Below are 16,572 nucleotides of genomic sequence, written 5' to 3' on the forward strand. Positions count from 1 at the left end.
ACTCTAATTCGAGTGATGGTAACTTGTGCAGGTGGTTCTTTGTTAAACTCCCTCCTAAATTGTCTTTGCACTTCTACTGCGTTTTCATACTTCCAGTAGCATTTTAGAATAAATTTCCTTTCTTCAAAGTCAAGTCTGTATGACATCACTCGGTTTAATGGGTTCAGTCTGTAAAGAAAGAATAAATAATTGAGTTATCATCTGCTAAAACGGACACTATATATATATATATATATATATATATATATATATATACACACACACACACACACACACACAATGTACTACTACATAGATAACTATGTATTAAGCATATCTACAGTATGTCTTTTTCCCACTCAAAAACATAAGAAAATCTTGCAAAAGTCACAGCTTCTCAGATTTAAAGTGATACTTGTACTCAAAACCAGAATGACAAATTTGAAGGCTTCATTGAAACTGGCCATGTTGTGCCAAATAAGAAAAATTAGGAGGAGCTTTAAGATTTAGGAGGCTTAAAGTAACTTTTAAATAGAATTTGTAGGCTTCAGTTTACATTATGCTTTTTTGTTTTCTTTTACACAGTGTGTATGGCCCTATAACCCTTTGGATGTGAAGAGAGAGAAAAAAAAGTGGTCTATGGGCTTTGATAAATGTAGTGTGAAAATGGAGAACTACAAGGTCTATTAGAATATTGCATAGCACTTCAGGCACTGATTCAGCTTTTAAAAACTGGATAAAGCCTATAAAATAGATCCTGCCTGTTGTTCAATCTGTGGGCACCATGTGATGGAGGAGGAGGGTGATCTCTGTAGCATGTTGCCTACAGATTGGTCAGTATTTGTCATGTAATCCATCTTCTTTAAATAGACCCAAATCTATAGAATTTAACAGTCAATAGAGTTTATTCACGTGTGCATTTTTACCTTTTGTTTTCCATTCTTTTGGTATATGCTCTCGAGAGATCGTTCAGTGCTCAATGGTGTGGACTCATTCAAGAATAAAGTGCAAATCTTTTATGGTCTGAACAATACATCTCATTTTATTGCTTTAGGTTGAGTAGCAAAAGCAGAGCTTTGTGGCAAAATTCATTCCACTCAGACCTCCGAATTGATGTATAGAACTTTGTGAGCAGCAGCAAGTGTCAAAGGTGTTGTACAATCTTCTGGCTCCAAGGTGTAAACTGAACAGTCAACTGCAACTTGAACATAACTGAAAACCATCCCGTCCAGTCTTCCTGGGTCAAGACACACATGGTGACATTGCAGGATTTATTGAGGAAGGATTACACAATCCACACAAAAAAGTTTATTTGGAGAAGCAAATGGATTGTGTCTGTCAAAATGGGCTGACTTACTGAAACATGCTCCTCAGGCTTAGCCAAGAGCTGTATGAAGCTTGGAAGAAATTTCATTGGGAAGAGACATCACAGCATTCTGCAATTCTTGGGGAAAATGCTGGGCCAGATTCCTCAATAGAATAATTATGGTCTGCTCCGTGTCTGCCAAAGTAACGTGAACAAGACAAAATAGCATAAATTCATGTATTAATTTATAAAACTCCTATTGTAGCTGCGGTCTAAAATGAGAGGTACAAACACCAAAATGAAAATACTCTCACTGACAAAAAAAACAAAAACACACCCAGGAGGAATTGGATGAAACATTCTATGGCCTCTTGGGTAAACCTCTACCCTGGATATAAGATGGCATATGGTTGGGCAGGGAGGAATAAAGGTTCCAAATAATATCCCGCAGCATATTTTCCCAAAGATGTTGCGGCCATGCATGTGAATATTGCACATTCATAGTTTGGAGAAGCGGCTTATCCAACTAGTCCTATAAAGTGTCACAATCTGGCAAAGGCATTCATGGGGAAACACTTTCTGTGGACAAGAGAGCCAGTTTACAGGCCTGCTTTCAGAGGCAACACATGTGGCCACAAAATGTCTTAGACATGTTGCTGAACTGTCTCTCTATAATTATTAGGGGAGGAGATTAGCTGTCCTCTACTACAGCTCCCTAGATCATCACCCCAGAAGAATGGGCAGTACAGCAAAGGCAGAACTGAAGCTCTCACAATGAGGCCTCAATACCTGAACCTGTTGTCGAATCCCAAACAAAACCCGGATTAGCCACTAAAGACCATACCGTTCCAGTCTATAGTAATCCATGTTTCTCTTTCCCAACAGCACTGAAAGTGTGGGAGATGCTCATTCCTGTCAGTGGATGAAACAGTCCTCTCTACTAGTTACTGTGTGTGCATGCTCTCATGTAACCAATCCTCCCAAAATCCATAACAGCTGGGTCAAAGCAGCCTACATTCTGTGTAATTCGATCTCTCACCAAGAGGTACACTACCCAAAAATAGTCTCTGAGAGCCTCATCATAGGGGAGTGAGAGAAACACTTTTATGCACTCTTCTGGCAAGAATCAATACCTGATCAGAACACACTTGTATCTGAAACAGGACTACATGTTGAGTTTGGCAACAAGCCTACTTTTCTATAAGGGTGCAGTTTTTATTTTTGTCAATGAGTGTATATTTATACAAGCCTATACACATACAGTATAAATGAAAATGCCACATTACCCAACTCATTCAACTGTTCAGGAAAAGAGCACTGTGCAGCTAAATATGTACCCCAAACTGGGAACACCCATCCTGATAGTCTGTCCATAGCTCTATACCAGGAGGGGGCGTTCTTTACCACTCAGCCATGATGCTGAGCAGTGAGGAAGGACCCCCCTCTCCTGACAGAACTCTTAAAGTTGGCCAGGGAATTCAAATGACCTTAATTTATATGGCAGATTCTTGATGATGGACCTGGGGGGTTCTGGTCTGCTTCAGAGTACTGGATCAAAGGATCAGAACCAGCCACCAAACCAGAGGTCGCTACAGTCTGTCCCTTCTACTCTGACCTCACAGGTAACACCTGTGTTAGTAGGGATGGCTCACTATAGTAGAGACAGCCATGACAACACAAGTACCTATCTGTGAGAAAAGGGGGGTTGGAGGAGGCAGGGAGCGGAGAAACCTGGGGGACGGGCCTAATCATGTGACTAGGGGATCGGAACCTCCAAATTCATCATAAAGAATTTGCCGGATCGATGAAGAAAGAGCTACCCAGACAACTCTTTGAAGAAAAGTAAATTGAAAACCATAATAATAATTCTCCCCATTGCTTTACAAATAAAAAGTCTTGGCTGTGAAAAGTTGGAAGAATTAAACAACTGAAAAAAAGGAACCAATAAATCTTGCCAGTCATACCTGGTTTAATTTCCTTTGTCCCCAAGACATGACCAAAAATTCTAGCAATGTCATTAACGTGTGCAGCAACCTGAATGGAAGAAAGGTGCAAAAACTGAAGGCAAGCAAACTGTGGAATCATTCTGTATGCATACAATCTCAACTAACATGCCAGCTCCTTTGTACAGAGGGTATAACTGTATACTAAGCGGGCAGTTCTTGATCCGCAGGCGTGCTGTATCAACAAGGGTTGCATGTGAAATAAACACCACAGCTTCTGGTGGGTCCAGTTAGACAGGTATTTTATCAACGAAGATCAATGTCACCAGATGACCTGAAAGCAACCTATGCTACTAGTATCAACTAAGTGGAGAGAGTCATCCTCAGTACACACTGATCAAGCACATATAAACATTGATCTAGAATACAGTACGTTACCTCATAAACTTGTATCTGGCAGAGAATTATACAGAAGAGGCAAATAATACATCACAGGCGTGGAGGGCCACAATCAAGATAACAAAACACCCAAATAGTATCAAACATATAAATGTATTAATATCCTGAATAAAAGTATGGATATACAGAGGCAATCAATACATATAAGACATGGGGGGACTACATAAGTCTAAGAACCAGGAATACCAAGATGGTGTGTATAGTGCAGCAAGTAAAGCGGAGTATGCTGCGGAGACTAAATACATGTACCAAACACTCATGGACACGTAATAAATATACTAACACCTAGGTATAAATACCATGAAAGGTAGTAGAAATGAAAAAAGGTCCTATGAGTAAGAATGTACCTAGAGCCAATACTACATAATGACCGCCAGCAATAACTTACCACACCAAACATCGGCCTTGTTTTATGGTGTGGTAAGTTATTGCTGGCGGTCATTATGTAGTATTGGCTCTATGTACATTCTTACTCATAGGACCTTTTTTCATTTCTACTACCTTTCATGGTATTTATACCTAGGTGTTAGTATATTTATTACGTGTCCATGAGTGTTTGGTACATGTATTTAGTCTCAGCAGCATACTCCGCTATACTTGCTGCACTATACACACCATCTTGGTATTCCTGGTTCTTAGACTTATGTAGTCCCCCCATATCTTATATGTATTGTTCGTCTCTGTATATCCATACTTTTATTCAGGATATTAATAAATGTATACGTTTGATACTATTTGGGTGTGGATATTATGCAATGATATAACGCCATGTGCTATCTGTCCGTGAATGAGAACACGTTGCCCCAGATTTACTAATAGTGCAAATAAGCAGTCTAAAAATAGACCAGATTTACCACAATGGTTGATGACAAAACTGGCATATCTTTTATATTATGTAGTCCAACTTTATTCCACTTGTTAGTAGGACAGAATTTTACAATCTAAAGCATTTTAGTCACATTCAACTATTTAGCAAATAAAATTTCAACCCAAACTAGATACACCATTGTCCAGCCATAACCAAAATAGTTCATCTGGGCTTGAGTTTTACACTAAGCACCAATAAACCTCTATATAGTTAGTCCTGCTCTCGGCCTAGAAATGGATACAGCTATATGCAGTGTAGACAATGGTCTGAGCTTCACAGTCTGGAATTCTGATTAACAATGGGACAGATTTACTATTTGAAGTGTGTCAAAAAACTAACACGTCTTACCCTACCATTTATTATCTGCTTTAGACTGAGGCCCCACATTGCAGAAAATAACCTTTATTTTTGTTGCAGATTTTGCTGCAGTATTTTGAGCCAAAGCCAGGAGTGGGTTGAGCAGAAGGGAGGTGTACACAAGCTTTCTTTACATTTCCCATTTCCTTTGATAACCACTCGCTTTGGCTCATAAACCACAACAAAATCTGCAACAATAACCAAAAAAAAAGCAGCCTTTCCGCAATGTGGGGCCTTGGCCTTAAACACTTTCTGCTCCTTATAAGAAAAGTGTGTGCCACAGTGGTACACTTTTTATCTGCAAACAAACAGATGGTGAAAAGGTAGAATAGATCATCTAAAATGCTAGATTTATCATCCAGTGCCAGCTGAATTACTGCACGGAAAAAATAGAGATTAAGAAAATATCATCAACATAAATACTTTTGTATTACCCTCAGGATTTTCCACATGAAGAGTGTGGTAGCCTAAAATTTAGACATTATTAGTAAATCTGCCCCATGTGTGCTGCACAACACTCTCTCTAGACTGGATACAATAGTGTCCACTTGCAGAGGGCAGGACTAACTTTTCAAGCGAACAGCAAAAACCTACATGTCGGGTTTTTCTGTCCGCTTGAAAAATCGGATATCTTTGGGAACGGACACTTAAGGACAGACACGGACTGTAAAAGAACGCACCCGATCTCCATTTAAATCAATGCAAAATGTCATGGACACAGCTAGTGTCCGATGCTAATGTCCGCACAAGATTTTGCACGGACATTAGCAGCGGACACTAGCTGTCGGACACCAACGGTAGTGTGAACACTCCCTTAGAGGTTTATGATGCTAGCACTCCCTGCTTCTTTGTAGCTCTCCTGTCCTGTAGTATATACAGTATGGCACAGTGAAGCTACAAGCAGGAAAGGTCTCCTAGTATCACAGATTACTGTGATGTAAAGCCATCTGGTCTACTGACTGGGAAATCTGGATGATATAAGGACCAGATTTTCCAGCCTGGATTACACCACGTGTATGGTGTCTCACGCAGCTGGATCTGGATATGATACAGGACATCGACCACCACAAGGACAATTTTTAAACTTGCATAATGTTGTAAGGGCCATTGTGCACATTCCTCTCGTGTAAAGTGCAATCTTGCTGCCAAGAGATTATTTTATTCCATATGAAAATTGGCTATTTGGTGCCTCAGCTAAGGGCCTAGTCCTTTCAAAGCACTCATTCCTTTTGTGGTCACTTGTGGCACCCCTAAACAAGAAGATTAACAAAAAAAAAAAACAAACAGATCCTCTGGCAGTCATGGCCACTCCCAGAGTGCACTCAACAACTCATTTGCATTTTAAACAAACAACTTCTTAGCAGCAAGTCAGCACTTTGTCAGACAAGAGGTATAAGCAGTATGAGAGTAACTGCCTAGACAACAGCATATAGGTGGCTTTAGTGGTGGTAGACATCTCTAAGTCTCATTTCCTCAGTCGCAAAATCTTTTAGACGAACAGATTTAGGCTCTGTTCACATCTGTATCGGAGTCTCCATCGCAGATTCCTCCAAATATTGGTGGGGAAAAAAAGTCCTGCAAGGTTATGGTGGAAACCCAACAGAATGCATTATAGTCTATAAGGTCTGTGGGTAACCACTGTTATGGATCTGAACGACAGAGAGCATGGCACAAGTGTGAACCTAGCCGAAGACAAAAACGTGTTGGTCAGATCCAGAATCTGGTACAAGATTGTAAGACAGCTGAGTAGAGCATTAAATATAACTATTGCAGTTTTACATAAGGAATTTTAAAAGGTTATCCCTGTAGGACTTCCATTGATGTGAATTATACCTGTGAAGGGTTTTTCTCATACAGGAAAGCAATACATTGAAACACCGTGCAGTTCTCCTCAAAATCTTCCTTCAATGGCATTGAACGAAGTAACACGGGAAATACCTAAGTTAGGGCAGAAACAGAACGTTAAGCTTCTAAATAAAGAAAAAGCATCAAATGGATCAAGGTTAACCCCTTAACGACCGGGCCTGTTTGGGTCTTAGGCACTGATCGTTGCATTCAGCACATCCCCTGGGCAATACGAGGATCAACCGACGTTGGGAAGATCAACTCGCACTGCCCAGGGGGAGGAGCTGAATGATGCAGCATCAACTTAATGGTCAACGTTTAACAACTCTTTCTGGGGGGGATTTAGCAATTCTACCATTGATCTTTGTGTTATATATTTGCACTGCTAGTTGAAGTGTACAATTCTTGGAATCATTTTGAGGTACCTACATCTTTTTGATTGTGTCGTACTCCATTTTTGTGTGAGGCTGGAGCAAACACATTTTAGCATGGTTTGTGATTATTTTTCACACAGTAAGAAAAATAAGGTGATAATTTTATTTTTAAAGTTGTTATGGGTGTAGCAATAATAAGTGCCTTTATGTTACATGATAAATACTTGCCGGTGTGAATGGTGTTTAACGGTTTTGTATTACATGGTAAATACCTTGATATGAACTGTGCTTAATAGTCTTGAACAGTATTCATACAACCAAGTCCAATGTGTAACGGTCTTTGTGTGGGCCATAGTACTCAGCCTGAACTTGGCAATTGCATCATAGACAGATATCGTGCGCCACAAGCACAGGACACCTTGGTTGGACTGATTTCTTACAACTCAAGGGAGCCTACACACGGAGTTACGCTCCGCTCATTCTGAACGTAAAACTCATTCAGAATGAGGGCAGCGTAAAATCCAGATCCCATTGATTTCTATGGGTGCTGGCATATGTGCACTACCCATTGAAATCAATGGGAGGCTTTTTTCCCTATTGCTTTCAATGTGATACGCGCGTATGCCGGCACCCATAGAAATCAATGAGATCTGGTTTTTACACCGCTCATTCTGAATGAGTTTTACGTTCAGAATGAGCGGAGTGTAACTCCGTGTGCAGGCTCCCCAAGACAGTTTTTTTGAGAATGGAAATTTACACCAGTTCCTGCCTAGCATATGATAAGCCGACCTTAATAAATTTGCCCCAATGTTTATTTGTTTCATGAATATGGGGCATAAATTATAAGAATTATCTTACAGAGATGTATATAGCACTGATGCAATATCTGCTAAATACCTGTTAGTGTGAACTGTGCTCTTTACTTTCACAGTGCACTTTGTTTGCTGACTTTAGGACATGTCATTTGAAATCTGAATTCTTTGAATTGTTATTTTACTTCTCATCTGTCTTTAGACTAGGCAAACAGAACCTTAAATGAACGACATCTATGACTATTTCCTTATTTATTTAACAAAGGTAACTCAGTCAATAATTCAACAAACTCAAAAAATAAATGTGTGAAAAACTAAGTACACAGCAAGGAACAATGGCTTGTAGAATGACATTAGGCAGCAATAATGTAGCAATCATTTTCTGTATGACTATCAGTCTCTCACTCTTCTTTATAACATTGCTATGAGCTTATCGAGATTTGTGGGAATATTTTTATGGATGGCTCTCCCAAGGTTCTGTCCATTGTGTTGAGCAGTTGATGGAGCAACACCTTGATTCTTTAGTACAAAGAGAAATTTGATTTAATGGATACTACGTGCCCAGGCCCTACAAAACAATACCAAATCATCGCACCTCTACCATCAAGCTTGACTGCTGTTATGAGGTATGTTTATGTTGTATTTGTTTTTCACCAAATAACGAATGGAAGTTGTCCCCACTCGAAGTCATAGTTAACGCGAAGAAAAGCAAGACTATCCTGCGGGACATTAAGAGGGAGCCCCTCAGTCCTTGAGGGGTTCACTTTATAGCCTGAAAGAGTGCCGTAGGTGTAAAGCAAACGCAGGCAGTTTGGGAGGGTAACCAAAGACATTTAAATAGCCAAATTTAGCTGTACTTAATTCACACAGTTCTAAATTTCGGCCTAGATTTTGTTAAATAATGACAAATACTGATAAATACACTGTATTTTGTCAAGTGCTGTTCATCTGAGGTTATATGTACATAATTTGGACACCTTCTAAGGACCAGAAGCTTTTTGTTATCATTATTATGCCCCAATATGTAAAACCATAGAATTTAAATAGGGTGTATTTTGTTATATGCATTACTAAAATTTGGGTCTTTAAGCAGCTATACCAATAATGTGTTGTTTTTTTATGTAGTACAGTATTACAAATGTGATAAAAAAGTTTTGTCATTTTTTTTTACAATATTAAAATTTTTTGAAAAACATAACACTAGGTTCACACTAGCACCCGGAGTCCGTTCTCAGCTTTACATCTTCTGCATGCAGAAGACGGAAAGCTGTCAGACCGGGTCCGGCTGTGAGCGCTGGTGAGCGTTTTATGCTCTCTGCCGCGAAACCGTTTTTTTAAAATCGGACACAGAGTACTGCATGTTCGACTCTGTGTCCGATTTTTTTTTAAAAAAAAACGAAGAGCGAAGAGCATAAAACACTCACCGGTGCTCACAGCCGGACATCTTTCAAACCCATGAATGGGTATGAAAGAGTCCTGCAGCTTTCCGCCTCCTGCTCAGTTTTATGCAGGAAACGGAAACCTGCATGAACGGAGACCGGGCTCAGATGTGAACGAGCCCTTATTTTGCTTCCTTTGGGAGACTAACTACTATGATTGCTTATAACAGGGACAGGACAACCAATCAACACCTCACAATCACATTTTGGTGGGGGCAACGAGGTGGGTCCTTCCCTTTGTCTATAGGTATTAACTGGGTAATATCAGAGTTATCTGTGATTCTGGCTATTATAACAGTGTATTAGCTGTGGTTGCTGTGGGCTCAGCTCCAGAGCAAGTATATTTCCAGACTGGACATGAATGGCATATTCATATGAAAGGCCATGAATATCTGCCAGATACAGGCCCCAGAGGTGTGTCCACTGTATCCAGACAGATTATACATGAAGTGGCCACGTCTGTTAATGGCGCTCTTCATTCTCGGTTCCCAGAGGTGGGACCTGCATCTATCAGGCAAATGTAAATGGTACTGGTATACTCCTTTACCATCTATTAAAAAGATGAGAAAATGTACACTAATGCTAGTGCTGGGCAATGAATTGCAAAATAACAAACTGAACTTACTCAAGTTATTTCAACTATTCTTCATCAATGCCATCCTGTGCCACAATGCCATTGGCTAAAGGATACAGTATCTCACAAAAGTAAGTACACCCCTCACATTTTTGTAATTATTTCATTATATATTTTCATGGGACAACATTTAAGATATGACACTTTGATACAATCTAAAGTAGTCAGTGTACAGCTTGTATAACAGTGTAAATATGTTGTGCCATCAAATCACTCAATACACAGCTATTAATGTCTAAACCCCTGGCAACAAAAGTGAGTACACCTTTGATTGTGAGATACTATATGTCACTAACTGTACGCCGTCCAAGCTAATACGTGAATAACCAAAATGTCCAAGGATCCTATCTATACTGCTTGTTAATGTGAATGTAAGACTTTTCCTAAATACACTGCTTCAGCAAAACTGCTTTGTTTGTCCACTATCTTACTTTATTCATTTTTTTTTTGACACATGCCTTGACTTATCTGGTCATAAGTGATGCATCTGCTGCTCTCAGGGGGGAGGGAGGAGGAGCTAAGCGCACGGGAGCGAGCCTGGAGGGGGGGGGGGGGGTAGTTTACCCTTTGGGGGAAGGGGCCGCCAATACAGACCCGGCGTCCGCTGTAATAAAGAGGCGGATGCCGGGGACAGTTAGACGCCGGCACAGATGCCTGCAACATCACTATGCTGGCATCTGTGCCGGCGTCTAACCGTCCCCAGCATCCGCCTCTCTATTACAGCGGATGCCGGGTCTGTATTCACATATGCAAAGCCAGCGGCGAGATGCCGCTGGCCCTGCGTGCAAGCTCATAGATGGTGAGACCAGTCTAGCCTTCACAATGCCAATACAGACCCGGCATCCGCTGTAATAGAGAGAGGCGGATGCCGGGTCTGTATTCGCATTGTGAAGGCTAGACTGGTCTCACCATCTATGAGCGTGCACGCAGGGCCAGCGGCATCTCGCCGCTGGCTTTGCATATGTAACCCCGCCCACCAATGACGCAACAAAGCAGGAAGACAGGAGATTTTACAGCAACGAAGACTGGTGAGTATGCGACGTGGGAATACCCCTTTAATGTTACAGGACAATTGTACTTCATTTTGGTACCATTTACTATTCTATATGATATACTGGGAAGCTAGAAAATCAATTCAGAATAGGGTGGAATTTAACAAAACCTGCCTTTCTACAACTTTTGGTATGGAAATACCAAATTTATATAGTTTTTATTGCATTTTAATCCCTTAAAAACATCAAAAACTTTGCAATAAATGAATGAATGAATGAATGTCACCATATTCTGACTACCGTAACTTTTTCAGATTTCTGCGTACAGGATGTATGAGGAGTCTCTGTTGCAGGCCACAAGTACTTTTAGTTATACTATTTTGGGGAAAATTGATTTTTCTTTTTATTTCAATTTTTATGAGGCACAAAATAAGGGGGTGATTTGAATTTTTACTGAATAATTTTTAATTATTGTTATTAAACTTTTTTTTTTTTACTGTAATTATCAGACTCCCCAGGGGGTCTGATCCCTGATGCGATGCGTTATAATGATAAAGTATTGCAAAATACTGGCATTTGTATTACATGATACAGCCTGTAATACAAACGAATGCCAGACATGGCAATGCATCACCAGCCCTACTACAGTGGATGCCAGGAATGGGTTAATTAGCCGTGATTTCAATTTAGATCATCATTTCCCATTTCTAACTAGTGCAATATTATAATAGCTTTCAGTAAAATTCCACATATTGGAGAAATGCAATAGCAAATGATTCCTACCTGTTCCAACGGAACACCTTCTGGATGTCTAAGTATCAAGCGACTTACAGCCCCACATACATTGTCCAGTGCTCGTGGATTCTTCTCAGAGCTGATTATAGAGGAGAATATAGAAAGCAGCTTGGGGAAATTTCTGAAAATGTGTCAAGGAAAAGTAACAAAAATCTTGTAGAGCAAAGAAAAACAAAAGTGGCAGATTTATTACCGTATTTTACGGACTATAAGGCGCACTGGACTATAAGCCGCATTGCCCATGAGCGCCTTATAGTCCGTCTCGGTTCATATATAAGGCGCACCGGACTATAAGCCGCAGTCCGCTGCGCATTATATGTTATTGAAAGCGGCGGCAGGCAGACTTTGCCAGTGGCCGCTTAACCCCCCGCGTGCCGCGTACCCCCCCCCCCCCCCCCCCCCCCCCCCCGTTTTAAAATAAAAGCCTGAAACAGAATGTGAAACTTACCGAGCGGTGCAGGGTGGGCGGGCATTCAGGCCTCCTCTTCCTCCGATGTTCCGTCCTCCTCCTCCGCCGCTCGCTAACTGATAATGGCCTGGGCGCATGCGTAGCCGTAGTAGAAGCATTATGATATTGCGCATGCGCCCCGGCCATTATCAGCGAGTGCCGGAGAAGAAGGACGGAACATCGGAGGAAGAGGAGGCCTGAATGCCCGCCCGCCCTGCACCGCTGGGTAAGTTTCACGTTCTGTTTCAGGCCGGCGTGACAGCAGGGCTGCCGGACACTTCCCATTCATTTCTATGGGAGCCGGCATGCGAGCGCTCCCCATAGAAATGAATGGACTGCTTTTTTCCATTCATTTCTATGGGGAGCGCTCGCATGCCGGCTCCCATAGAAATGAATGGGAAGTGTCTGTCCATTCATTTCTATGGGGAGCGCTCGCATGCCGGCTCCCATAGAAATGAATGGGAAGTGTCCGGCAGCCCTGCTGTAACGCCGGCGTGTACGGCTGTGATACACGCCGGCGTTCTGTAGTGTGAATGCACCCTTACGGTGCCTTTTATGTATGTATGGAAGTGGCACGCAGACTTTGCCGCCGCTTCCATCCATATATAAGCCGCACCGGACTATAAGCCGCACTTACGATTTCTGAGGAAATCGTAGGTTTTTATGTGCGCCTTATAGTCCGGAAAATACGGGTACTATTTTATGCCAGTTTTCTGTTGTAAAACAGTTGCAAACTAGGGTTCAGGAGAATAGAATGTTTTTTTCTACTTCCCGACCGATGTCTCCATCGCCGAGATATTAGCTTTTCACCTGATATGCTAATGAGCTGGTGGGTGTAATGAAAGTGTCACCATAGCTGTCACCGCATCATAGAGCTCCCTTCTCTACTATGACTGACAGGGCCAACATCTCAGCAATGGAGGCACAAATCAGAAAGCAAAAAAAAAAAAGGTTATTCACAAGAATCCCAGCTATATCACTGTACTTCTAGTTCAATAGTGACTATTCTGCTGAAAAACTCCCTTTAAATGTTACCCATAACATCTACAGACACCCCCATTTTGTACAGGTTTGTAGGAATTAATACTTTCTGTTCATCTAATGCATCATAAAAGGAAAGATCTACTTAATTCCATAGTTAAAACAGATCTGAAATTGTATGTACTGTGTAAGAAAATTCAACAATTGCACAAGACCAGGCATTTATAAAACACCAAGGATACTTGAGCATGGCTGCACCTCCATGTTCTGCAAGGACCCCGAGCCCAAACACTGAATTACTACGAACTTCATCATCCGCATTCTGAGCTCCAGCGATGAGAGCAGGAAGCAGCTGTGCTACAAATGGCGCTGTTGCATCTCCTAAGCTTACTATGGTTTCAGCAAGTGTACCCACCGCAAAAGACTGCTCCGCAGGAGAGCAACTGGACTTCTGTGTAAAGAGGAAGGTTCACAGAATTTACGTCATGATTACCATACAAAGTGTTAGGACAGAAAAGGAGAACATCCCTACAAACAGAAAATCAAAACAGATCAGTATGGTCAGACCCCAGGGAATAAAATTATTGACAGAGTTCTACTTTAAGAATTTCCCCACAGCTATACTTGTGAATGCCCACGCACCAGTCACATTAGACTCTCTCTCAGTTGGCAAACAGTTAAAATAGACTAGCTAGAAGAATACCCTTTTAATATCATCCATGTCAAACACATCCATATAAAGTAATAGACAGTGCAGTACTTACTGTTTTGTTGAGGAGCAATGGAAGAAACCCTGCAAAGTATGGCGCAAATGTCACCCCACCAACTGCAGCAGCAACCAAAGGAATTCCCTCTCCTGCATGTTCCACTAACATTGCATCCATCTCGGCCTGAGTGCAAAATACAAAATTTATCACTTTTTGCCCTTACACATACATTTGTACTTTCCTATACTCCTGGATTCTTACTTTTGGGTATTTTTTAGACGTTTAACAGAAAATGTGGCAAACTTAAGACTTTTCTCTGATTGCTCTTTATTCTAAAGCCTTGTTTCTATAATGTAATTTCTATTTTCACTACCATTGTGGGAAGCAACTCAAGAAGAACATTAAAAACCACAATACAAACACAAGTTAGGCTTCTTTGCCAAGCTTTGTTTTACCTGGGATAAAGATTCAGTTTGGCCCCCCTTCCCCTCCAACGCAAGACATCCAATTCCTTGTATAATGACATGTATTAATTCATTTAAAGTTCAGCAGGCCATTCATACACCTGCCATGACGCTGCAGCTGCAGACAGACTTATGCAAAGCGAGCCTGCCGCTAAAATAATATGTATCCACCTTGTTACTGGAGTCAGAGATACGCATGTCCCAAGGCCACTGGCCAGACTCCTTTCCACCCCAACCCGGCTCTGAGTACATGGACGCTTTCCAAGCTCTGTGCAGGAGAGGATTTTATTTTCTTTTTTTAAGATAAAATAAAATTTTGTCCTTTGAAATCAGAAATGCATTTCTAAAAACCTCTCTTACGTAAAAGCTCTCCTGGCCTAACATGATACGAATCAATGAAAAAAGTTAAATGAAATCCTCATAAAAATATATGAGCACCTCTACTCTGGGAGACTTGATACTATATCAGGTGAACTATACAAAGTGTGTTAACGTATTATACATATCAAGTTGAAGTGCAAATCAGTAACACTGTTATTTGCATGCATAAACGAACAAAGCAATGCAGAAAGAAACCATACAGGTTAGGTGACAATATTACACATGTTGGCAGCTTTCTGTTTGCCAGTCCTTCTAGCACACTCCTGATCAGCTTTACACCCCACATATATCAGCAATTTCTTTTCAAACAGTAAATGACAGAAGAAAATGTTCTGAAAGCGAAAGACTGTGTAAGCATCAAATTCTACTAGTCCTTGCCGTTTTCCTTGAAATCCATTAAGGATCGTATACGCGGCGTTATTTTGTGGCCGCAAAATCACGGTCGCAAAATAATGCCGTGTATATGATCCAGGCTCCCATTGAAATCAATGGGAGCTTTAACGGCGCTCAAAATCTCTCACGTCGTATACGTGCCAGGTCACACGGCACGTTACTCCGTGTGAATAGACCCTTAAGGGGTATTCCAACTCCCAAGAGGAGAATGGAGCTTAAAATAAAAACAGTACATACCTCCCTGTCTGTTTGGCGAGGGATGTACAGACACACAGTAAATCTCCCCCCAAACACAGACTCCCTTGCTAGATTCCCAGCAGAACAGACGGCGAAGTACTGCCTATTATTTTAAGCCTCCCTAAGGGCTGAAAAATAACAGGACCCCCACTTTAAGTTATATCAGTTATATGCAATTTGCAATTCTCAGGGTAATAAAAAAAAGGAGAAACATTTTGTTGGGAGGGACAATAAATAGGAAATACAGGCTTCTAGTTATTCCTCGTGTGACAATTCATAATATCCCTGAGCAGGTGCCAAAGCAGGAACCAGTCAGGTGGGTGGGTGACCAAACAGACAGTTTATGACCTGTAGGCGTTGCTATGAGGCAGCTGAAGGGTAGCGAGACAGCCTCCACCTGACCTGGCTGATATACCTGCTCTACAGGATCATTACCTTAAGAGCAAATATGCCATGAGACAGAGGAGCAAGCTCTAAAAGACACAGTCACAGCAGTTCAGAGGCCACTTGGGCAGGGTCACCGTCATAGTCCCACCAAAGAAAACTACTCTAGATTTAAATGAGGGGAAAGACCACTCACAATGTGATAAAAGAGTAGGAGAGAAGGCAAAACAAAGAGTCAAACCAGTTTAAGCTACGAAAAAAAAGCGCTAATGTAACACAGAAAGAACCTGCTCCTGGGACAGACAAACATGAAGTTGTGAGAGTTGGGAATCTACAGCTAAGAAACTGCAGAAAGCCAGTGTGCAAACGCAGCGCTCTAACAGCTCAGAATGGAAATACAAGAGACTGTCCTATGTTTGCAGGTTGGAAAATGCTTCTTCAATTTCTTGCCGTTCCTCTTTGTACGAGGAGCTCACAGTCATTCAGCAATCATTTCCCTGCTTATCCTGATAATGACGGATACAGTCATCACAGGTAAGAAAGTCTTTAAGGTCCTGCAGCTTTGTACGCCTAAGATGTACTATACATTGTTTCACACTTAAACCTCTTAAAGATTGTGTTACACATCATGTGACATGTAGGGTTTGGGGGTGTTCATGTTAACCAGACACTTTAGGACCTCTGTATTTGTAGAGTCCCAACACCTGTATTATAAACATAAGCCGTTCATAGAACAAAATACATCTGACTGCACTGTAAACTACTGACGGGACA

General features: G+C 41.3%; 1 protein-coding gene across 2 annotated transcripts in view; it reads right to left on the minus strand.

Moving 5' to 3' along the window:
* Nucleotides 1–983: 983 nt before the first annotated feature.
* The window catches only part of IPO4 (importin 4), a 65,405-nt gene continuing 49,816 nt past the window's right edge, over nt 984–16,572 (minus strand). The window contains exons 25-31 of one of the 2 annotated variants that reach the window (XM_075276743.1): nt 13,997–14,122; nt 13,475–13,683; nt 11,792–11,924; nt 6,746–6,850; nt 3,250–3,319; nt 1,337–1,480; nt 984–1,216 (exon numbers count right to left, since the gene is read on the minus strand). In XM_075276743.1, the coding sequence (XP_075132844.1) occupies nt 1,356–1,480; nt 3,250–3,319; nt 6,746–6,850; nt 11,792–11,924; nt 13,475–13,683; nt 13,997–14,122 (768 nt within the window). In that variant the 3' untranslated portion in view covers nt 984–1,216; nt 1,337–1,355. Of the gene's footprint in view, nt 1,481–3,249; nt 3,320–6,745; nt 6,851–11,791; nt 11,925–13,474; nt 13,684–13,996; nt 14,123–16,572 lie in introns of both variants that reach the window. The other variant, XM_075276741.1, reaches the window with a different exon arrangement.

The sequence above is a fragment of the Leptodactylus fuscus genome, chromosome 1, assembly GCF_031893055.1.
Source record: "Leptodactylus fuscus isolate aLepFus1 chromosome 1, aLepFus1.hap2, whole genome shotgun sequence".
Lineage (NCBI taxonomy): Eukaryota > Metazoa > Chordata > Amphibia > Anura > Leptodactylidae > Leptodactylus > Leptodactylus fuscus.